The following is a 23,519-nucleotide window of genomic DNA, read 5'->3' as shown; positions in this document are numbered from 1 at the left end:
GGGAAAATGAAAATATACTTACACCACAGTCATTTGCTCCATCTCCACACATGCCCACATAGTAACTACAAAAACCAAACGGATGTCAGCTTTCTGGACCATTCCCTAATCACAGTCCATTTAGTATATTTCATTAAATACTTCTATACTATTTGACTTAGTTTGTATAGTAGCGAGTGACCATTAATGCCAAAAGCAATTGCTGTTGCCATTATATATGTAAGAAAGTAGAAAAGTGACATGACTTAGGTCAATCAAAGCACTAATGGTTATCAGCACTCTTGCACTTCTAGGTGGTTTAAAGCACCTTGGCTCTAGGCAAAGAGACTTCTGTAGGATTTTGTATAGCTGCAAGTTCTGACACCAACAGACAGCAGGTCACTGACCATATGTGAGCAGAAGTCATCTCCTGAATACTTCCTTAATACATAGAAGACATTTGATGTATTTTTAAGCCAAACAACCAGATTTATAAAATATGTTCCAGATATATAAAACATTAGTCATTTTAGTTACTCATTTATAACTTCATGAAGAGTTTGAAACTTTCACAACTAGCCAGCAGATGGTACTACTCTCATTCCTGCTCAGCTAACAGGCTGATTTACCAACTCAAGGTAGTTACAGTAGCCCAAGCTTTTTTATTTGGCAAAACAGCACCCTATAATTTTTTCCTCCTATCACATCAAATTCTCTGTCAACCCTCCCTCTTTCTATGCTTAAGTAAATACTTACTCTACATTTTGTAAAGCTTCCACCAGCTGAGTTTTCTGATCAGGTGCCATGCGAGCAAACACAGTGCCATGTAACACAAGCTGGAAGACAGAATTCTGGTTTCTTAATATTCACAGGGCAAAGTCTGTTCACCCTCAAAAGTGCCCATACTCAAGTATAATGCTCACCTTGGGTAGCAGGTCCTGAAAATGCTCCAGAATCACTGCAAATGACTTTCCATTCATTGCAAAATGGTATTTGGTCATCTGGAGATCCTCAAGGCTTTCATTCACCAATTTAACTGGAATATCCTATCAAATGTAGTTTAATATTCTAGCTGTAGTGCTTTATACAGATACCTTATAATTTCTAGCTAATACTCAGAGCTGGAGGTTCTTAGAGATTCAACACTAGAGGAGGCTTCTAAGAATGTTATTTGAAAACCTCATCCAATGAAAACACTTATTTAATGATAAGAAAGTGTGGTTTAATGTTTCAACTAAAAACAACTAGAGCAGTCTTAATAGAACGAAACCTGGAAAAAAAAAATCTGACTTCTACACAAGTAAAATGTCAAATGTAACAGTTTAAAAATAAGCTCCTCCCATCTGTTTTACTACTCTTTGGTATTTTAAGATCTGGAATTTAACTAGCACAGCAATTTCGATGTGACACTTAGCAACAGATTTGCTATTTATCAGTAAAAGACAAAAACAAAAAAGAAACTCGACAGTAAAACTAACTGTTACACTAAGGGCACAATGACACTCATGTTACCTCTGAGTTTATGGCTGGTGATGAACTAGTGCATTTTGTGAGGGTATCTGCATAATGCCAGTTGATCCTGGCAGCCTGCCCATCCTTCGGAGGTAGTGCTTCAGCAATAATGACCTTATCCTGAGGTAGAATCATTCTACAGTCTCTGGCCACAGAGATAGCAGTTAACATGTTATCCCCTGTTAAACAATTACATTTTAAAAGGTTTCAGTTAGAAAAGGGTCAATAGTTTATACTGGTATTCTATGTAAGAGAAAAGCTAACAAAGCCAGTTTTAAACTAGGAGGAGGACTGACTAAAGTACCAGTGACCACTTCAGGGCAAACCAAGCCAACAGAAAGAACTCAAAGCCTAGCCCCATTAAAACCCTCCCCTGCACTAACATCACTAGAAACTTTGTATGCTTCTTTCAGCCATAAAGATCTCTTGCTGACCTAATCTTAGTGTGTATTGAAAAATCAGGCAGAAAACATGCAGACATTTAAAATATTGTTTTTAAACACAGACAAAGAACATGCAAACACTGAGTTGTCTTGCTAGCCTATCAAAACACTAATCCATAGTTGCCATACCTGTGATTTAAAAAACAAATGCACACTGCATGGAAAGCACTGAGCACAGACACCTGGCCTGCTTACCAGGTCATAACTCATTCTTACAATTCAAAAAAAATAAATTATCTGAAGTGACTTACTCTCACAATAGTTTCTCAACTTCCCTCCTGCTGTAAATACAGTGTGAATCCCAGCCTATTGACATTAAAATTTGACTTCACACACTGTAATTAAAATAAGACCAAAAAGAGATGGATTTTTCTGTTTTGAGTATGAGTATTTACATGCTAACCTGTAACCATGACAGTGCGAATGTTGGCTTTATGCAAATCTTCAAGTACAGCAGGGGTTTCTTGCTTTAGCTTGTTTTGCATTATAATTAACCCCATAAAATCCATGTTGCTTTCAATAGCATCTCTGTAGAAAAGGAGGCAAGGAAGAGAATGTTAGAAGCGTTAAAATTATTAAATGTCAGTTAAAGAGCTTGACTTTGTTTACCAAAGGGAAATGTTTATTTTTAACTGTGAAAAGTGAAGAATTTGTTTTATAAACTGACCTGAGAGATATAATAATCCATAATCATTTATACTTATTTCCCGTGTTTTAACTGAAAGCCAGTATGAGAAAATGTTTCCTCTCAAAAACAATTTTTAGTTTCTTCCATGAAAAATGTCTGGAAGAAATTACATTCTCTAGTTGTTGCTAGAAAAAGCATTGAACCTAACTGCATTCACAACCAAATTTTCAGATTTGTTTAGAGTGCACATCTAATTTCCGAATTAGCAGAACTTTAATATACAAGCTAAATTAAATTACTAAGGCTAGCAAGATTAATAGACATTAGCTAATTAAGTAAAGCAACTAATTAACTTTGGTTTACATGACAGTCAGTGTATTTACAGGTCTTGGGTGTTTTACTGCTACTGTAGCTTTTCACACCTGAAACTGGAAAACCCACTTTGTACTGCTTTGCAAAAAGTTTATCTTGTACAAGGAGCTGAGAGAAAACAACAGATTCAAAGCTGGCATCTTCATAGCAATGCTACACTTCCAAACACTACAGGAAAAGACAGCATTATCCACAAAACCAGGATCAGCTCAAAAATAATTAAAAGGAAATACTACTTTTTGAAGTAAGAAACCCTTCTACCTTTCAAACCTTTCTGACAAACTTTGCAATGAGAAAATGGACATGCTGCCTATAGCAGATGAAGAGACTAAACATGCACAGGAGGGTTCCCACTACATGCCGTAATCTTTAATAGACACAGGTAACAAATATGTTCAAGTAACAAAGAAAGAGGATGAAGTTTTCTGCCACATCAAAAAAAAAAAAAAAATTCAGTTCTATTTCAAGCTTAAAGATGTTCCTCAGAAGTTATATTACTGCAGAAAAACTCCTTTATCTTGAATTTCCACAAATTGCCCACAGTACAAATAAAGACTTCATAAAACTATTTATGTCAAGACAGAAGAAAGCTAAAGATAAGTAGTAATTGGTTTAAACAAAAATAAACATTACGTATTTAATCCAAAGCATGCAGCTTTTAAAGCCTGTTACTTATTAAAAAAGTGAAGTCACTCTTACCTATTAATAGTCTGGACTTTGTGCCATGTAAGCTTAGACTCCAATTTTCTGTGAGCAAGAGCAATAACTCGGAAGCCCTGCTTAGTGTATTCTTCCAGGACACACTCAAAGTCAACAGGAACTTTAAAAAGGTCAAGTTTAGAATTATTAAAATTCGTCATATTACAGCTGAGCTACACGAGAAATAAAAATAGTTTCTTCCTTTACCTGTCTCCTGCTTACACAAGCTGGCAATCACTTCAGGGGCACCTTTCATGTAAGCATCCATTCTCTTCTCTCCTAGAACTCTTGCTATTACACACATACGCTGCAAAACTGAAGAAAATGGAAACTGGCGCACAATTCCAATCTCATAACTGCTCTGTGTCATACAGGAAGGAAGGAATAAAGAAAGGGTTACATCCACAAACCTTCTAGGAGAAGGGATACATGCTTAACTGAAAAAGCATACTTACCGAAAGCTCAAACAATTCCTAAAAAAAAGAAAAAATACATTTACTATAAACATTATTTTTTTAGCTACAAACTATTTCAACTTAAATCAGTAAATTAATCTATACAGCACTCTCCATATAAAATCACTTTTCATTTGCAATAAATTTCCTAGAAGTTAAATATGAAAATACTGCATCTGTTCAGTATTGTTTAAAGTGAGACACAGTAGAACTCCCAAGCTTGATTTCTCGATTAGAACTTGCAAGACCTTTCACAGTTCAACCTGTGTTTGTTTAGTTTGTGTAAACAATTAAGGTATCATAGTATTTTATAATGAGGCTGTGATTATTACATATGTTGCCCAAAAAATCATGTAGTAGGTTTCAAGAATGCTCACATCAACTATTGCACAGTAATTACTGCTGTGCAAGTAACCCTGAGTTTGCAACAAAAAAAAGATGCTTCAATCTACTACAGAATAAGAGTCATGCAGAGGAACCAACTTGCTATGCACTCCCACCACTCTGCTCTCTGATAATCTGGATATACAGTCAAATGACTTATATGTATTATAAGTATTAAAACATACTTCAAAATGCAGACAGAAGAAAATTTCAAATGTGTCAATTTCACTTTATTTTTAAATCAGTGTTTAATTAAAGCATAGCTCTCAAAGGAGGTAAAGCATATATCTCAGCAGTGGCTAGAATTCCATGCCATGCAGAGACATTAACAACTGTTTTAACTAAAATTGTGAGGTAAGTGCACCTAAGCACGTTATGGGCACAGTAAAATCTGGTAATGATGCTAGTATTAAAATGTGTAAGCTCAAAAAGCATTACAGCACTTTATAATTAGTCCATAAGAGTAATAATGCTGACAATCAGTCTGCTCACCTCAAAAATGGCACACACTGAACCACTACCATCAACAGATTTAAACAGGTCTTCTCTTGTCTTTGCCCCCAAAACCCACAGTTCTGATTCTGTTTGAATTTTATCAGCCAGAAACACAGCATACAGTAAAAGGTATTTATTTCACACAAAGGATTACTTTAACTCAAAGAATTGCTTTGAATTTTTGTACCATTTCTTGATTTGTTGCTTGCTTGGATTCTGGAAAAAGTTGTTTTGAAGGTCGAACCACTGTTGGCATGATTCGATTATGAAGTGCTGTTTCCTCTTCAGTTGCTTCTTCTAAAATCTGTATTAAAAATAATCAACTAATTTTACACATCCTGTAATGCTGATTTTCTCAATGTAATTTTCAGAAAAAAAAAAACAACACAGGCTTGGAAGTCAGCCCAAGGTGCAACGATCTTTCTAAGCAAGATTTCCTGTGAGAATTTAGGGTTTTAATTAGCAGTTAACTCTAAGATCCACTTAGCTATTTTACATGTTTATTGTATGTATTGAAAGCTTCCCATGCACACATCAGAAAGCAGTAAATTAGCTCTTCAGATTCTTTCAGTTCTATGAATCGTTCCTAAAATGTGTTCTGTGCAACATTTTCATACTAAGACTTCCTTTGACATAAAGGCATTGTCAAAAGCTCACCAGTTTACAGTCAGAGCTTGAAACAGCATCGAATGGCTTATCCTGCATGTAACAGTGTGGGAAATTTCTGATTACTGATCTTTAAAACATTGCATCTCTTGAAACAAGCAGACACTTACCCATCCTATTGCTTCAAACATCTTCAAATCAAGTGGATCCCCAGAAAGCACTCCTTCAATTTTTGTAAGGGAATGACAAGTTGCCATGCAAGCAACGAACTCAGACTTCAGCAAGCTCTCACTGCAAGCCCTCTCTTCCGGCAAAAGGAAACTGAAACAATGAAGTCATAATATACTTAGCACCATAATTATTTATTATGAGCCAATTCAAAAGGCTTGTTTAGATTAACAGAAGAAAATTGACTGCACAAGTCTCTTCACTTGTATTTTCACACATCACAGAGAGCAGATTAAGACTCTGGGCTGGAATCATCAGAAACAGTCACAACCTGTCTCCTTTAAAAACTCTGTGTTATTTGCTGCCCAGTTTAATTCCTCGTACAGAGGGCTCTTATCACTTTATACTTAACTCAATTAACTAAGCTAATTCACTTTAGCAGCCCAAAAAGTCATCACTTTGGAGGACAGGATTAAGGAAACACGCTATATTTAAATGTATCATTTCTGCAGTATGAGCCTAATGAGGTGTCAGACTAACAAATTAAATTCCACCTCAGCCTCAGAAGCGAGTTATAACTTTCATTACACCTAAACCATACTTTCCATTGCATCCTTACAATTCATTACAGAAACGCAAACACATGAGCTCACACTGAATTTTCTATTCCATTCTGCTGAAGCTGTTAAAGCACAGCTAAGCTTCATGTTTGCTAGCAGCTCTGAGCTTACCCTTACCGAGCATTTTCCACCCGCTGAATTCCCCAAAGATCCAAGCCATCCTCAGTAAGCGTGCCAGTCTGCAAAATAAAACAAGGGGCAGAGTAAGGAAAAAAAGCCTTCAGAAATAAGTTATCCCCAAGTAAAGCAAAAATGAACAGCTAATTAACCAAATTACACCCAAATAATACATTCTATTTTGTTTTGACTTAAAAAATCTAGACTTCAGGGTTCCAGCTCTGTTAAATAACAAAAAACCCCAACATTCAAAGCAAACATGCTCCTACCTGGGGACAAGACAAATGAAACAGACCCTTAAAATCCAACATCCCTATAATAAGGGGTTGGGGGCAACAGAAGGTAGGTATGAAACCCTTAGCACTATTTTCTTACATAGGTAAAACAGTAACTGGAATGTATTTACAAGGGAAAGAAATTTAATGTGGGTACTTAGAATTTTAGATAAAAATCTAAGGAAAAAAATAAATTTTATCTAATAATGATCTGAAAGCAAAGGATTCTGGCTAGTGTCATTACTCTATTTCACTCATGTTTCTGTTAAGGAATAATAAAATGTCAGTTTGGCTTTTCATAGAAATAAATGAAAATGAAAACCAAGTGTGAGTTCACACTTCAATCTTCCAGATGTCTGTGTACTAAAAACTCTAAAAAGACCTCAACTCTCACAATTTTGGGGTACCAATAAGTTAGGACTTTGGGCTCTTGACATAAGGAAGCTGCTCTGTATTATAATACAGACTATACAAATTCCCATTTATAATACAACACTTCTCCAGGTGGAAACAAAGATTCAAAATTCACCTAACCTTATCAAAGCACACAAGATTCAGCTGGCCACAAATATTTATCCTTTGCGGGCTGATGCAGAAAATGCCAATTTTTTTCAGCCTTCTTTGTGCATAAACAATGCCCGCAGTCATGGCAGCAGGGAGTGCTGGAGGCACCGTGATCGTGATGATGTCAAGAGACTCTATGATGATGGTATGAACTGGAACCTGCAATAAAGGTCAGTGTTAGTGAACAAGAACTCGCCACTTAAGGTTCATTATCCTGCTCTAGTGTTACAACAGCATTACCAAAAACAAAATCCACACGTTGCTTTCCTCAGTACAGCACTTTTCTGACCAGAAACCTAGCACACAGTCTTCACCTACCATCACCAACCATGATAATCCAGTCCTGAATTATCCACAGCCCATAACTTCAAGTTTTCACTTTTCCCTGCAAATATGACTTCAAAACAGTAACTGAATAACAATTTTTTTTTTAAAGAAAAAGCTACAATTGTTAGGTTATCAGTTATCAATTCCTTGGTAAAGATTTGTTTTCCTTCAGCTTGCTTGAGGCGTGCCGTATCCTATTTCTTCAAACTGTTTATCAGCCAGATGGTAATATTAAATATAATAAAGACAGAAGTCTGGTAACTGGGTCAATAAAAACTGAGGTAAAAGCAAATTTCACTTTAATACACTCAAATTCTGCTTCTCTGCTGAATTTTGTTGTCTGTAAGCTTGACTCTCTCCCCCCATTTACACAAAACAGAGCAAAGAAATTCTCACTTATAAAAAACTGTTTCTCATTATCTGAATTGTGTTGGAAACCATGATCAACCCTTTTCTAAAATAAGGTGGCTCTGGCCCAGCAAATCAAACATACCTCATTTAAGATGCTATTGACAATCGTGTAAAGAAACCCAATGCCTGCCACTACTACCAGGGACAGGAGAAACAAATAGGCATCTCTGTAGAGTTTAAAATCAGTTGGTTTTGGATATAATATGGAACGAATAAGCTGTCCTTTAGCAGTACTGAAGCCTAGAAATGAAAAATTAAAAGTTGTTAGAAGTATAAACGAGAGTAAAGCTACCCAAATATATTAAAAAAACTCAACGAAACCCTTAAGCTACTCATTTCATTAAGACTGTTTCTCAATATACAGGAATAGATGTTTTGCAATATTGTAATTAACGTGCTTCAGAAATGTACGTGCACATCATACTAAGTGCTTGTCTCCTATGGCAAGGACATGGGGCTGCTGCAAATGAGTCCCTCTTCTGCAGCACCAGTAAACCCTCAAATGGTTTGGCCTGGAAGAGTTTGTTGTACTGCACGTTGCCCCTCAGTGCAGAGCTGGTGGGTATATTTACAAGTTGTCCAATTAAGCCAATCTGTGCAAAAAGAAAACTAAGTTACTCATAGAGTCCAACCATATTTAACAGGCATGTCTCTGCAAGCTTCCTTAACAGCCAGGAAAAAAAAGACTCAGAAAAAAACTGCAGTGCACAAAGTCATCTTTTGGAGAAACCCACCTCTTGATCACATTTTGACATTTAAACTAGGAGACAAGACTCCTAAGGGCCTTGGAGTCAGACAACCAACAGATCCTCCTTGGATCCTCTGAGATCCTCCTTGCATCTTTGCCTCAAAATGTGAACAGGCCAACACCAGAGCCCAGTTTTCTATGCCTGAAACATTCTGTATCTGATTAGACGTCAAAGTCTATTGCTAGAACCTTCAGTATCAATGTCAGGTCTGCAGGCCTAAATGACAGCTCCTTGACAAATCCTCAGCCTGCAAGCCACCACAGCAAAGGCTAAGGCCTCCATGCTGACCTTTGGATACAAGACTAACAGAACAAAGCAGCTATTGCATCAGGCTTAAGAGGATGAGTTCATCACAAGAGAAACAAGGTGTGAAACCTGCAGGCTTTAAACATGCTACTGCAGAATACAAACCATGGGCCTCTTCAGAAGTTCATCATCTCAGTGTGTAACTGAGATCTCTTAGTATCTTTAAGTACTTGAGTAGTTAGTCATGAAGGCTAATTCAACACAGCATTCAAAAAAAAAAAAATCAGAACTCTTGATTTTTTTGTTTTAAACAGTTTTGCAAAAGGTATTGTAGCCATATAGGCTGGAACACACCAGGGTAAAACAAATTGTAAAAATTCATGTGGTGTCTTGAGAACACACAGGACATGCAGACAGTTTCAGTGAACATTTCTGCTCCCTAAAAAAAAAAGTTACCAGTCTTGAATTCTTTACAATAGGAGCCACAATGACATATATACTAACATATCCATGAACTAAAAACCCATAAACATTTAATTAATTGGTGTTTTCTGTATATTTCAGCTGTAACATCAAACGTTTCATGATAAAGGCTTAACTCTGAAGAGTACTGTGAGTAGGGTCCCAGCAGATTACTCTTATATCCATACTTAATATTTGGCTTTATAGTTGTCTTTGTACACAACTATATGGAGTTCTGCTCTCCTAGAATGCATTGAAGGACTACATTTTCTAGTATCCTCCACTTTGTGGCATCCCCCTCCCTCAGATAAAGGGATTTTTACTTGTACCTCACTAGGTCAGAATTACTTTAGTTCTTATCATGGACATCTTAGGAGCAAGAAGTTACAAGTGCCAGTGGACATGTATCCAGTTCAGTAGAGTGGGAAATTCCCTAGCTGCCTAAAAGCCATCCCTCTAAACCAGACAGGACAGCAGAAAGGATTTTTGATCCCTTTGCTCCTCTCTCTATATAGTCAGGGCAGGAAAAGCGTACTTGTCCACACATAAAACGTGAACAAGGTCCACAGGGTTAAATACATCCTGTTTACAGCATAGGAGCTAACTCTGACTTGTCATGGGCAAAGGGCAGATTAAAACAATGACATCAGACGTCAGGGCAGTAAAGCTCAGCGAGTTGGGAGCAATTACAGCTCTCCTTGTAAGAGTTTCAGCTCAGTTTCACACTTTTAAAAAATCATTATCCTGTCTGCAGAGCAGAAGAAATAAGTCTTCAGCAGTTCATTTCTGTTGCTGTCTTGGATCACCTGTCTACATATCATCATGCCAAAAGAAGTTGAGATGGATATTATTAAAGGGCTGTGTTCAAGGGAAGGGAAATATTTTTCTTTGAAAAAAGACTAATAAAAGCCTAGAAAGACATCAATGAATTTAATTTTTAAAAAATCAGATCATTTACTGCTAAATCAGAAGGTGAAGATAAGACACCACAGAAAGAGGCTAATTAGGATAAAGGTTCTTGCTGGAAAGCTGGCTTTAAGTAGTATTCTAGTCAATGTAGTCAAATTTATTATTTCAAACTTTATTGCAGCTTCAATTATAACTCACATTCATCTATTTTGTGACGGTTTTCTTAACATCACCCTTGTGAAGCAGAATCCTGCAACTACATTAGTCTGCAATTATTTTAATAGAACACCTGTATTATCTAAAAGCACACCTTTAACATGTTACTATGAATAAGCACTTCTGTAGAAAGGGCTCGATCAAACATTTAATCAGATGTTATGTGCTTTGACAAAACTATGGGGAAAGAAAACCATGTGACACTGCCAAAGACTCCACTAAAATAAGCTGTTCCCTGGTACCCACATAGACCAATGGTATGCCAAACCTTTTCAGAGAGGCATATGTAGTTCAACCAACACACTGTAAGAGAAAGCTAGGACTTTGAAATTGATTCAGTTAAGTTTTAAATTGATGCTAAAGACTGATTCACTTTCTTGCTTGCCAACTGATACTCTCCAGGCCACTAACTAGTTCTGTTACTGTTGTAAGACATTTATCAAATTATTTAAGGTACACTCATTTATTCAAGCTTAGCAACATACAACATTCCAAAGTATCAGCTGACAAACACCTACAAAAGCAAGTGGTCCATTAGCAAGTGATAAAGGTAACAACTGATACCTGTTCTCACTACCAGAGCTTTGACCAATTCTCCAGTGTAGAAACGGGTTTGAATGACATTGGTTCCACAGAACAAAGTATGCCGTTTATGCACTTCTGGACTGTATATTTCATCTCCCATTGTTTTTGGATATTCTGAAGGATTTGGCAGATTAATCTTTGTGACAGGAACACTTTCACCTTGAATGGAAAAAGAATCTCTAAGTAAGATTGAAGAATAGACATTTTTTGCTTCATGACTTCAAGCAGAACAATATAATCTCACTTCATCAGCAGAGAAGCAGACTTCTGCTATAAGTCATCTTCTTTTCAGTACAGTTATTCGGTAGTCTCCCAGCTCACCGGATTCCTCACCCAAATCCTATTAACCTCTATTTGTTACCATTATAGCATCTGTTCCTCTTAATTCAAATCAGATAGGTCTAAAATACTGCTCATTGAAAGAAAACAGGACAAGCTTTCTTCTCCTGCTGCAAGGCAGCACCCCATCTTTACTCACTAAAACTAGAAGCTGAATAAAATTATTCTCAGCTCCTTTGGTGACTGAGTACACCAAAGCTAGGGCTGCAATCAGTTTTTATCAGTTGCTAGCAGCAGCAAGAGGCTCAAGTACATTAAAAAAATTGAACATGATAAACCACAGTTTTCTAAACACTGCCAGCTTGGAAGTATTATCCTAAAAATAACAAAAAAGTCCACGCTATCCAGTGAAGCTGTCCTTCAAATACATCAGGTCCCTGTTTCAGGGTACACAGGCACAACTTGAGATAATTTCTGGTTTTAAAATACTGCAGAACACTCTACACACTACCTTCATTCCTGGAAGCAGCTAAAAGGTTTAGGCAAAAAGTTTCTGAAGACGCATACTGCAGAACTCAGTCTGCACTGAGAACAGCAAGTCAAGAGGTAGGAACACAAGCTATCAAGAAGAAAGCTTTTCAACAAGAAATCATCACTCATTTTTGGGGTTGCCAAGTACCACCAGGTAGCTGTGCAGATAAGCAGAACACAAGTACTTAAGTACTCAGAAGCATACGTAATTGCCAGAACGTATCCATTGCAAGCAAAATTAAACACATCCACTTCTGCTAGAATGTACTGCAAGTTAAGCATGCACACAGGTATTAACTAATACATTTAGCCACACAAAACTACCAAGTTTACTTTACCTGTTAACATGCTCTCATTTACAATGCAAGTACCACTGAGAAGTACTGCATCGCAGGGCATAATAGTCCCATTAGATGGAATCGACACGATATCCCCAGGCACGAGGTCGGTGGAAAGGATCTCCTCTATTTCTGTGTGTTCAAACACAAACAAGTTTACTTGAAAATAGCCACCATCTACAAAATCTGATAAAGATCTTCATGGCCAAGATCCAGGTGGGGATAATTAGGACCATACTGCATTTTACTAATGGCATCATGAAAATTTCTTGAAAAGATACAGAAATAGCTGTTGATACACCCAATTCCATCACAGACTAAACTCCAGAGTACATAGACATAGTTGATCGTAACAAATAAAATGAGTCAAACTTGTACAAATGACACTAACAAGTAACTACAGTATAACTTCAATATAAAGACCCAAGTCCAACAAAAGCACATCTTATAGAGCAGTATCAGATACCACAATCTAACCACCTTCCACTACTGTAGTATCCAAATAAACACAAGTCCAAAAATCAATTTGCAGCCCCTCTGGGGTAATACATAGTAATGGAAACCCAATGCATGCAGTTCTTTAAGACAAAAAAGGAAGTACAATGACAGTTACATATGTGTAGTGGTAAATAATGAGGAACAAGAAGAGGACAAGCACCTAATCTAGAACAAGCATGATATTTGATAAAATACTACCTAGAAGGATAATCCTGAACAGATAATTATCATATCTAAATTTCACTTTGTAACTTTTCCTTTTCCCATGCAGTTTGCTACCAAATGCAACCATTTCCAGCTGATCCAAGAAAATTATACACCAACTTTACAGTCACACTTAATTAACAGCTGAAACTCAGCCTTCCAAACCATGTGTTAAATTTACCTTGATTTTGTCTGCAGACAGAAACCCTGACAATGCTGTGAGCTGCTACCATGTCGTGTAACATAACATATTGCTGCAAAAGGGGAGAAAACAGTTCATTACTTAAAAGCACAGCTCGTTGTCTTCCAAATGCACATTCTATCTCTGCAAGCAGAAGTGACTGGATTCTTTGCTAACATTATTTTACAACAAAATGTTACTTAAAACATTTGCTTAAACACAAGTTAGAGAACTTATGGGCAAATAAAGTTTCAGTGTATCAACCAGTAAAAGTTACTACTTTTAATAGCATTCTGGAAGCAAATACCCGCTCCCATGCAAAATGTTATAAAAACATTTAGTCATTAACATAGATAAGTAAAAACTGCCACAGTTGTACAAACCTGGATTAAGGTAAGAGAGTTTGTTTCTGGTCTGAATTCAGGGATTGCAATTTAAGGATAATTACTACTTTGATTTCCAGCAGGTACAGCTAAGCCTACAGACAAAAACGCATCACTAATTTAACAATCCACTCAACTCCGTTGGACTTTTTCAAACAGGAGACAATGCAAGATGGAATCACTACTGTCAGTACAACGTGGCACAAACTGGTGCCTGAGTTTTATTTAAGCAAGGTAGTGCTTCTGTGATCTGAGGTCAACCTGCTGATGCAACAGCGTGCAGAGTCAGCAGGGAAGGGTCTCAAAGAGAACTGTTGACAATTTCACATCAAAATAAACCAATCAGTAAAAAAAAAAGCTGAAAAGATACATCTGTTTTCTTTCAACTTACCTTTCTAATGGTGTAGAGTGAGCTAACAATGGATATTACAGACATGATGACAATTGCTAATGCATAGTAGTGATATTCATCAGTGATCCACAATATCACACTGAACAACTGAAAAATGTAAAAAGGGTTGAGAACCTGCAAGAGTGACAGAACACTGAAGTTACACCAAAAGGTCAGATGCATTCTCCATCAGAAGAGTCAGAATCATCCTCTCCTCCTCCATGGACAAGAAACTTCTCAGTTCTTTGTACAAGACTTTTGTTGCATTTGCCCCTACCCCTCAAAGCAAAATCATAGGAACATCTTGAGGCACCATAAGTTGCCATTCTTAAATTAATTTGGGTTTCATTATGTATAGCTTATTAATAAATGCACTGACGCTCCAGTTCTTACTCCATTAGTTCAGACTGAAGAGTTTGTTTGTTCAAAAATTTCTATCATGCATTATTATAGCATATGGATACCAAGTCAATTTTTCAAATCCACCTGGTACAAAGAAAATGGAACAAGTCCAACAAAAGTATATGCATGAACACATTTGATTTGATGCTTGTATTATAATGTATGATACCTGGCCTGATAATGGAAACACAATCGGTCAGTTTATGTTAAAAATTAACAACAAAAAGTAAATAAATATCCTCTCAAAGAATTCTGACACATTTTCTTACATCCTTGCTAAGGCACCAGGTTGTGAACTCTGAAAAGTTTACAGCTAAGACCACTTAAAGTTTGGGGAGCTCAGTAATAAAGGTTCACATTTCTGGACAGTGCTTCATAGTGTGGGGCTCTGGGGAAAGGTTTCTGGTTTACACTATTAGTTGGAGACCAGGCCAACAGTCATTATACTTGCAGTAACTTCTAATTTTATACTTTTTTTGTTTTGATTTGTGAAAGAAAAGATCTTACCTCCTTAATCAGAAGCTTAAAAATGGAAGGCACTTTCACAGCAATTTCATTTACTCCATAGAATGCTTTTCTGCATTATAAAAAAAAAAAAATCGAAAGACAGTTAAAACTTACTAGAAAACTTATTCCACATAATTCCATTAATATGAGAAAGTATAAAATATTACATAATATGTGGCCCCTTCTATTTATCATATTGTTTCCAAAGGTGGTTGTTCACATTTGAGAACTAAGAATTCCTTGAACTACCCACCATTAAAGTTACATTTTAAAGTTTTTTTCTAGACCAAGTTCTTCTCTGCCTATGCACTTCAGCTGTGTCCCTTGATAGGCCTATTCACACCATTAGTCTGAAACAGCATGTGAAAAAAATGAGTATTTTCTTCCCTAGTTATTTCTTGCCAACCAGAATCAAAAGTGGGGAATGCATTTTGCTGCAATCAAAGACAGATCCATGCAAGTCATGGGACACACCTGTGATTCTAATTTTAAAATTAAAGCCAAAGTTCTGAGACCTGGAAAGTGCCAGCCTGATCTTCCTAAAATATGAAATTAGTTAGTTTAGGCCAGGTTTGCTGTTTCTTGGCATCCAATAATATTTGTTAGCAATCTAATATACTAACCCCTCTCTCACAATGACCACTAGCCAAGGGCCAAAGAAACCAAGAAGCAGCAGAGTCATCTACCTCAGAGTTCCCTTCAAATCTTCAACATTCTGCAGCTTGAGACAAATGAGCATTTTTCCAGCTAAAGAACTCTTGATGGACTTCTCCACTGGGAGACAGTTTATTTGCCTCTGAAACCAAACACACCCTTCAGCAGTGACAGTGTTATGGTAACACTTATGTCACTTAAAGGTGAATTATGTGGAAAAAAAAATAACTGCTTTGTTTTACAGCAATTGCCAAATTTCACTGTATATCTGCCAATGTGGTTGAAAACACAACTGCTCGCCATTCTTTTTCTTTGCTTATTTTATTTCACAACATTAAGGAGTAAATACAATTTCAGAAATATATGCAGCTATTGCTTAAAGTAATTTAGTAATTCCCATGTTCAGTGTAGTTTGACAGAAGTAAGCCAACACAGCTTCAGAGTCTAGCTCCTACTCAACATACAGGTAAAACAAGAATTTCATATATCTAACAGTCTTCTTTGAAGGAAGTGTAAGAGCCCATCTGTAAACACTAAGCACTAAATAGTCTTCTAGTTTTGTTACCACTTTGAACATAGGTAATGGAATAAAACCAATTCTTCCTTAAATACTGTAGTATTACCTGAAATCATGCATTCCCTTTGTCAGTCCTGTGCTGTGTTCATTATGAATCGAAGAGCAGAATGTAGATTCATCTAGACCTCTAAGTAAAGGAAAAATTCAATGAGTTATTTAAGAAAATTGATATTAAAATCAAGTATTCAGTAACTCAAAAGAGCTAAGTCTTCACCAAGAGTTAGAGTGTATTATAAAAGAACAAATTCTATGGATTAACATTTTCTAGCTATTTTTGTAACAGCTGCAGATATCAATGAGATGTTAAAAGCAGTGCCATCTTACTTTGTAGGACAGTCATATCTTTTTCAATCAAAATGGAGATATACTTAAAAATGAAATAAAGACTGGTGTAACTAGTATTCAAAGGCCTCTAAAAAGAAGTGAGCAAGTTTTGTTAAACATTGTATGACATCAGGATGGATTGATATTTCTTCACAATATCTTCATTTGTCTCAAATGAAAGCATTTTAGAAACCATTATTAATCAATTAATCAAATAAGTCTATACTTAAGCTACTTGCAGCATCTGGCTATCAAAATTTTATCCATGACTGGGCAAAGTACAGCCTACATTCTAACTACTACTTTATCACTGAGACTCATCTTCACAGGACTCTTCTACATGCTGTGAAAGCAAATGCTATAATTCAGAAAATCTGCAGATAAACAAGCACCCCTCAAGCATCATTATGTTTACAGCCATGGGATGATTTCAACTACCAAACTTAGTAAATAGGACATATCGTGCTCAATATCCAGGCATTTTCTACCAGACACACTTTGGATGCACAGGAAAAATATCATTACTTTCCAGAAGGCTTTTGCAGATGACAAGACAAAACCAGCTCTGCTCAAACACAAGTCTTTTTCATATTGGATATCTATTAAGTTATCTACTAAAAAGGATTCAGAGTAGTCCCGCTGAAGAGAAAAAGTCTTTACTGTGCATATATAGCAACAATTACCTCTATTTTCTAGAACACAGGGAAAGCTTTAAACATCCACACTATTGCAAAAGCTGGGACCATGCTTCTACCACCTTCTTGTAAAAGTACAGAAGGTGAAAATGGTGAATGTGTTCATCTGGTCACAAATTTACAACGTTTCCCTAAATTTTTTCAAGTTCAAATATTATTAATCTAAAACTCATAGTTTAACAAATATATAGTTCTCTGTTAACAGCTGTGCCTTTCCTCCTATTCTATCCCAAATGATTCAATTTTTCTTTCCCTGCACAAAAAGGAATGTAACAGTGGGTTTAAGAAGGATCCCTAAAACGCAGTACTTTATATAAAAATATGCATACCTATGTGTGTAACATCCAAAGACGGGTTCTAGCAGGATGTTATCTGCTTTTTACTGTATTGTTATAGTACTGAATTCCCAGGGCACTTAAAAAAATCCCTGTGTGCACACAGTTTATTACATAAACCACTCATCAACTCACTCAGAGATTCAGCTCACACTAACTAAAACAAAACAGACATACAAGGTCAAAGTTGCATCCTCTTTGGCTATATGACCAAGCCTGATTTAGTTGAAGAACAATTACACTCACATTTCCTGTGTTTAAAACAGTGTTCTTAATATTACGTTATTATGAAAAGGACAATGATATGAAACTCAGGCTCTCATAACCAAATTAGCTGCCCAAGAAATCTTAATTTCCCTCTCTTCTGTATTGTGCTAAGCCTTTAATCATGCGATCAAACTGTTCTGGCTCCGGACACTTGCATCATTAGATTCACTCTGTGCAGTTCTCTGCACGATGCAGTACTGTGCTTAGATCCCAACTGTAACTGTGTTGCTTGCCTCACAGATTTTACTGTAAAGCCCTCAGCCTCAAACCATTTCTTCACAAATATCAACTTGATTCTCTATCTTGTTATTAGGTACTAGTGATTTCTGAAAAGCAGATTTAAAAAAAAGTACCTTGATGAAGGACAAATTTTTAAGACTTCACTTCAGCATATTTAGCGTAAGTTCAGCTATTATTTTGTAGGTGGTATCTAGTACTTCACTGCATGAACATACCTAAATTCACTTCAGAGAAAAGTTAGAGCTAAGTCTCATTCTTACTGGACCTTGTGCAAAAGTGAGTCAATACTCTGCCAGTATCAGGTATGTCTCAGATCCAGCTCTTTCTCCTCTTTATTATCCAATTGCTACATAATGGTGTCCAGCTCAGCTACAGTACCCGATTAAACAAGTGCTCAGGCTCAGTCATCGCTAATACATCAAACAAATCAAAGTTTGGCATATCAGCAAGAATGTGATTGAATAAATGCTCACATAACTCCACAGGCATTTCTGAGATTTTTCCAAGGCTTATAAATTGGCTGAGTTATCACAAGAACATCAAAAAGCACAGTCAAGCAGCCAACAAATGCCAAGTTTCAAGTTACTGCTTTCATGCTAAGGAACATTTTTTCTCCAAACACATGGAGTCACATGATTTTTTTTCACCCCATACCTGTTCCTAGCATAAAAGTATAGTTTTGAGGTTTTTTTAATCTGAACTGTGGGATATATTCCCTTTGAATAGTTTAAATTAGCAACACTATAGGCACAAAAATAGGACCCTGTAATGAAAAATGACAAGCATCACTACCTGTACCACTGTAATTCACGGGAGGCTTAACATAAAAAATTTATAGAAAGCTTTTAATTATTTACACATGAACTGAGACATTTCCACACTCCCAGAGGAGTACTCAGTTTTGTAACTGCCTGCATTATGATAATTTTTTGAAACTGTTGTCATTCCTGATAACTTTCTGTGCTATTTTTACACTTTTTTTGAAAAACATAAGAAACATTTGCATATTATCTTTCTCCTTACAGAAATTTTAAGTATTTTTCTTTCCTTCAGTCACTGATCATTAACTTTTTTCCTACTTGTAGTACTTGGACTTTTCTATATGATGGCTCTATGCAATAAACATTCAAGTTAAAAAAAGCTATATTTCTGATCCAAAGTTCTTACTTTAACAAGCAGTTGTCAAAAACTGAGAAGCCTGTGTTCATCTGACTTGACAGCGCTATGGAAAGGCCTTATTGATAACACCAGGAAAAAAAAGACTTTCTTCTTCAGCTCTAATGTCATGCAAAAGTGCCACTGGATAAAAAAGAAACAGCACATCACATTCAGTGAGTGCAGACAGTACTGCCTACTAAGACATATTCTATCAGTGCAAGAAACCTGTGTTTGTTTTAAAGAGTATCAAAAGATCAAATTCAGTTCAACTGGACTAAAATGTAGCAGCAGATCTACAAACAGGTGAGCAACTAGGTACTCAGTGAATTCCCTTCTTCCTAGATACACCTTTTGGCTCTAGCTCAGGGGCAATGCAAAAAAACTAAGTTACTCCATCAGAAGGGAAGTTTTTAAGGGTTTATAGGAGAGCTACTGTCTATAGAGAGGTGCTCGGATTCTCAAGCAACACTCCAAAAACAGGCAAACAGCCTGCAGAGGCTCACAGCGTGTCACTCTGTACGAATCACGCTCAATAAAGGTAGATTAAACAAAAACCCTCCTTCCAAAGTCACACTGAGTTAAAATCTCTTCGATGAGCTAAAACAGCTGGGGAGAATACGACAACAATTTTCACCATGTTTTTAGGCATGCTATTGTACTTTTAAAAACGCTGTTCCAAGCACAACACAAAAGAAGAAAGTATTTTTACCGTATAACATCAAAGCTCTGAGCTGAATCATTCCAGAAATACTTCATGCTGTGATGTGTGAAGTAACGAATCTGCAAGGGTAACAGAGGTGGATATTAAACAGCACTGCTTAACACCTCTCTTCTGACTTCATTCTGAACAGCAATTCAAAGTGAATTTAGAAAAAAACTTCACTGAAAAATGAATACTTTTCTTTCAAAAGAATCTTTCAACCATTCCACAGTTTCCAGTACCAGGTTACTGAGTAAAAGATTTGTGCTCCACCCAAAAAATGAGTTAGGCTGTTAGACAAAGGTAGCTCTTCATGTGCACTGTATTGTGCATGTTTACTGTATGTACTACTTGAGGTACTTCGAAAATTAGGAAGCATAGTATTGCAGGTTTACTTACAGGCAAATATTTTTTCAAATAGTTTTTATTCTCTTCTGCAGCAGATTCACAGAAATGAACAGCATGGCCATTTGAAACCTTGCGAACAATAGGGTTAGGATTCTGTAAAGCACTGGCTCCCAAAGAAGGCATAATGCGAACCTTTGCACAAAACCATATCTTGAATTCATCCTTAAAAAGAGGGGAAGAAAAAAATTAGTTGGCTGAAACAGCATTTAAACAGCATTTTACTACAACATCTGTAGCAAAATGTGACAACAGATAACAGATTAGTAAAGCACACACAACTACAGAAGATACCCTCAGGTTAATATCAGCTACCTTAAGAACACATTTTCTTTCCACAAGTCTAAAAGCTTTTTTTTTTTTTTTTCTTTTTTTAAACAATGAGTCTTGGTACTTGAATTTTGACATCTTCAGCCCTTCATAATTTACAGTTGTTCTGTAGTAGGAAGAACTATCTGATTCCTACGCATTCAGCTGCACCACTCCGCAACTTCAAATAACTGATGACTTCACACAAGGTCATAACCAGGGACTGTATGCAGCAATTGTGGAGGAAGAAGACCACTTGAAATCAAACCACATTTGGGTTTAGTTATGCCTTAACAAATGTCTTTTTGCTGAACAAGGAAGGGAAAACCTGAATATCATGTTCTCAGGTTATATGAACAAGGCATCTTGTTCTGTAACTTTTGATGACAACAGCATTCATTTATTTAATTCCTGAAACCCAAAAGCAAAGACTTTTTTTGCCATGTCCTCTGCAAGCACCTGTCAATCTTCCCATATGGGCAGCAAAGCTCTTGACAGTACTAAGCAGCACAGTTCTGCTGTGCCATAAAACAAAATCACATCCACATTGCAGGGAAAGATTTTTGTAATGTAACAAGCAGAAAGAGGGATGTGAAACCATGGCAAACTGGGAGAAGTGCACCCTCCTTTAGACTTACAGTTGTTCTCAACAGAACCACTTCACAGTCTTTAAGTGTAGACCTTTTGCACGTTGCTTTCACGCGCCACTGAGGCATCCAGTAGAGAAGGAGGAGAAGGAAGCCACCAGAACAGATCACTCCTGCAGTAACTAGCACCAGCTTCCAGCGACACAGATCATAGCCATAGATCTCCTGCATGGAACCAGAAACAAAACAATGACTCTCTTAATTACTCTGGCTCAGGAAACCAACATTAATTTTTCATAGAGTGTGGCATTTAGAGCAAATCAAATTTCATATTTTTTCTGGAGGAATTAAAAAAAAAACTCTCAATAGATGGAGTGGCAACAAAAGGAACATTGTTTTGCTCAGTTAGAAATACAAATACCAGTAAAAGCCTGACAAAGGTAGAACATCCACACTGTTTAAAACATTTCACTGCAGGACCTGTCTCCTCTCTGAACTGCTCCCCAAGGACGCAAGTTGCAACACAACCTACCTGAATTCTCAGTGAACACTCAAGAGTTTTGACTATGACACAGCACAAATCAGCAAAGCATTTAAGAGCAGAAGCATATGCAGTTTTGTCAGATGTTGATTTTATCACATCAGCATTTAATTATCTAGCATGCATAATTTTGAATTACTGGTGTTAGAGGAATTTTGTAACTTCTAAGCATGCCTGTAAATATTTTTATTGAATGCTATGTTTTAGCAGAGAAACTGACTTATTTTGCCTGCCATTTAACAAGGGAAGCTACTGTGAAATATTAGAAACTCTAAGTCACACTGTCAAAGGATCTGTAACTTGCACCAGCTAATTTTAACTTCTCTCATAAAAAAAAAAATCTACTACATATTAAGTGTGACTTGGTCAAAGGCAAGTACTAACAACGTGATGACAGCCAAGAACAGAAAATAATTCAGTGACACTGTTATATTCCCAAGTTTCACATTACATCATTAAATGATATTTCCTGCTGCAGACGGGCAATGAATTTCCCACCCAGTCCCACCCTCAGTTCATACTGACACCAATGTTTTGCAATTTCTTTTGTACTTTTCATTCAGCAGTATCAGAAATTGTTTAAGCTCCTTTTCTAAGAAAAGGCTTTTCAACAACTTTATTTAACAGCCTTCTCAGCTGACAAAGTAGACAAAACCCATTCTCTGTTATCCCCAAAACACCAGAGCCAGTTTCACTCCTTTCTGATAAAAGCAGGTGGGTGAGAGCTAGTGGGAGAGGTTAATTGTCCTTTTGAGGCAAAACGAAACTATTTTCTCAAAAAAGTATTTGAGTGATCAGACCATAAGCATTTCTTTTTTCATTTTTTGATGTAAGGTGTATTTTCCTACTCTCCATATTAGAGTTGTTATAGCAATGTGCAGGTTTTCCTAGCAGCATGCACAAAGACAAAAGAAGGACTTCAATTTGCAGTAATCTACTATTTTTTAAAACAAAAATTCTTATATACCCCAAATAGTTTCTTCTGTCTCTAAAATGGGCTAGACATTTAAATATCAGCTGTTATTATTTTCCTGTCAAAGCTAATTTCTGTGTCTTCCAGAACAAGTGATAAGAGATATCATTGCTCCAGTAGGAAGCAAAGTTTATGTGCTAACAAAAATATTCTTTGCCATGATTTAGGGAGTGGGTCTTATCTGCATAAATATGAATATGCAAGAGCATGCAGAGCACGGTCAGATTATGGAGCAATGCAGACAACCCATCACCTCTGCAAAGGCTTTCAATAAAAACATACTCTATCCAAGGATCAGATTTAATACCAAAAAAAGATTATAAAGGATAACCTTATAAAACTGATAAATTGATTTAAACTTAGACAGTTTAATTCCTGATGGCATATGTCCCATTTAGAGAGAAAACTATGAAAATGTTTTCTTTCACTGCATAAAAATAGACAAACAGAATGCATTACCATCTCATCTTCCTCTGCTTTATTGACAAATTTCTTTTCTTCTTTCTCCATGTTTAGTATGATATGGAACTTCTCAACTTGAGATATGGAAGACCTTTAACAACAAAAGAAATAAAAACTGAAGTTATATTACTGATTTTATACCTAAGTATTAGGTTGTCTTGATTAATTTTCTGTAAGAACACACAGATAAATTGACAATATATTAATATAGATCTTAAATTTCCCCTGTTACTACCATCTGGTAGTAAAGACCCCAGGAGTTCTAGTAAAGCCTTAACATTGAACACTGGATGAATACAAGTGAAATACTGTAGAAACAGCAAGCTTTGAAGGAGAAAAAAGAGCTTGTATCAATT

The 23,519-nt window shown here is 36.5% G+C and overlaps 1 protein-coding gene across 1 annotated transcript in view; it reads right to left on the bottom strand.

Moving 5' to 3' along the window:
* ATP13A3 (ATPase type 13A3) overlaps positions 1–23,211 on the bottom strand; it is a 32,685-nt gene extending 9,474 nt beyond the window's left edge. The window contains exons 1-23 of the mRNA XM_008936590.1: positions 23,161–23,211; positions 21,239–21,412; positions 20,274–20,456; positions 19,896–19,966; positions 16,214–16,294; positions 14,937–15,006; positions 14,028–14,162; positions 13,254–13,326; positions 12,371–12,502; positions 11,202–11,381; positions 8,138–8,295; positions 7,288–7,476; positions 6,479–6,540; positions 5,744–5,894; positions 5,155–5,271; positions 4,089–4,106; positions 3,841–3,994; positions 3,634–3,754; positions 2,338–2,462; positions 1,492–1,670; positions 903–1,025; positions 736–815; positions 23–65 (exon numbers count right to left, since the gene is read on the bottom strand). Coding sequence (XP_008934838.1) covers positions 23–65; positions 736–815; positions 903–1,025; positions 1,492–1,670; positions 2,338–2,462; positions 3,634–3,754; positions 3,841–3,994; positions 4,089–4,106; positions 5,155–5,271; positions 5,744–5,894; positions 6,479–6,540; positions 7,288–7,476; positions 8,138–8,295; positions 11,202–11,381; positions 12,371–12,502; positions 13,254–13,326; positions 14,028–14,162; positions 14,937–15,006; positions 16,214–16,294; positions 19,896–19,966; positions 20,274–20,456; positions 21,239–21,412; positions 23,161–23,211 — 2,670 coding nt within the window. The remainder of the gene's footprint in view (positions 1–22; positions 66–735; positions 816–902; positions 1,026–1,491; positions 1,671–2,337; positions 2,463–3,633; positions 3,755–3,840; positions 3,995–4,088; positions 4,107–5,154; positions 5,272–5,743; positions 5,895–6,478; positions 6,541–7,287; positions 7,477–8,137; positions 8,296–11,201; positions 11,382–12,370; positions 12,503–13,253; positions 13,327–14,027; positions 14,163–14,936; positions 15,007–16,213; positions 16,295–19,895; positions 19,967–20,273; positions 20,457–21,238; positions 21,413–23,160) is intronic.
* Between the last annotated feature and the right edge of the window lie 308 nt (positions 23,212–23,519).

The sequence above is a fragment of the Merops nubicus genome, unplaced genomic scaffold (genome assembly GCF_000691845.1).
Source record: "Merops nubicus isolate BGI_N331 unplaced genomic scaffold, ASM69184v1 scaffold17133, whole genome shotgun sequence".
Classification (NCBI taxonomy): Eukaryota; Metazoa; Chordata; class Aves; order Coraciiformes; family Meropidae; genus Merops; species Merops nubicus.
Note: the sequence above shows the minus strand (reverse complement) of the source record. Positions and strands in the feature narration are given on the sequence as shown.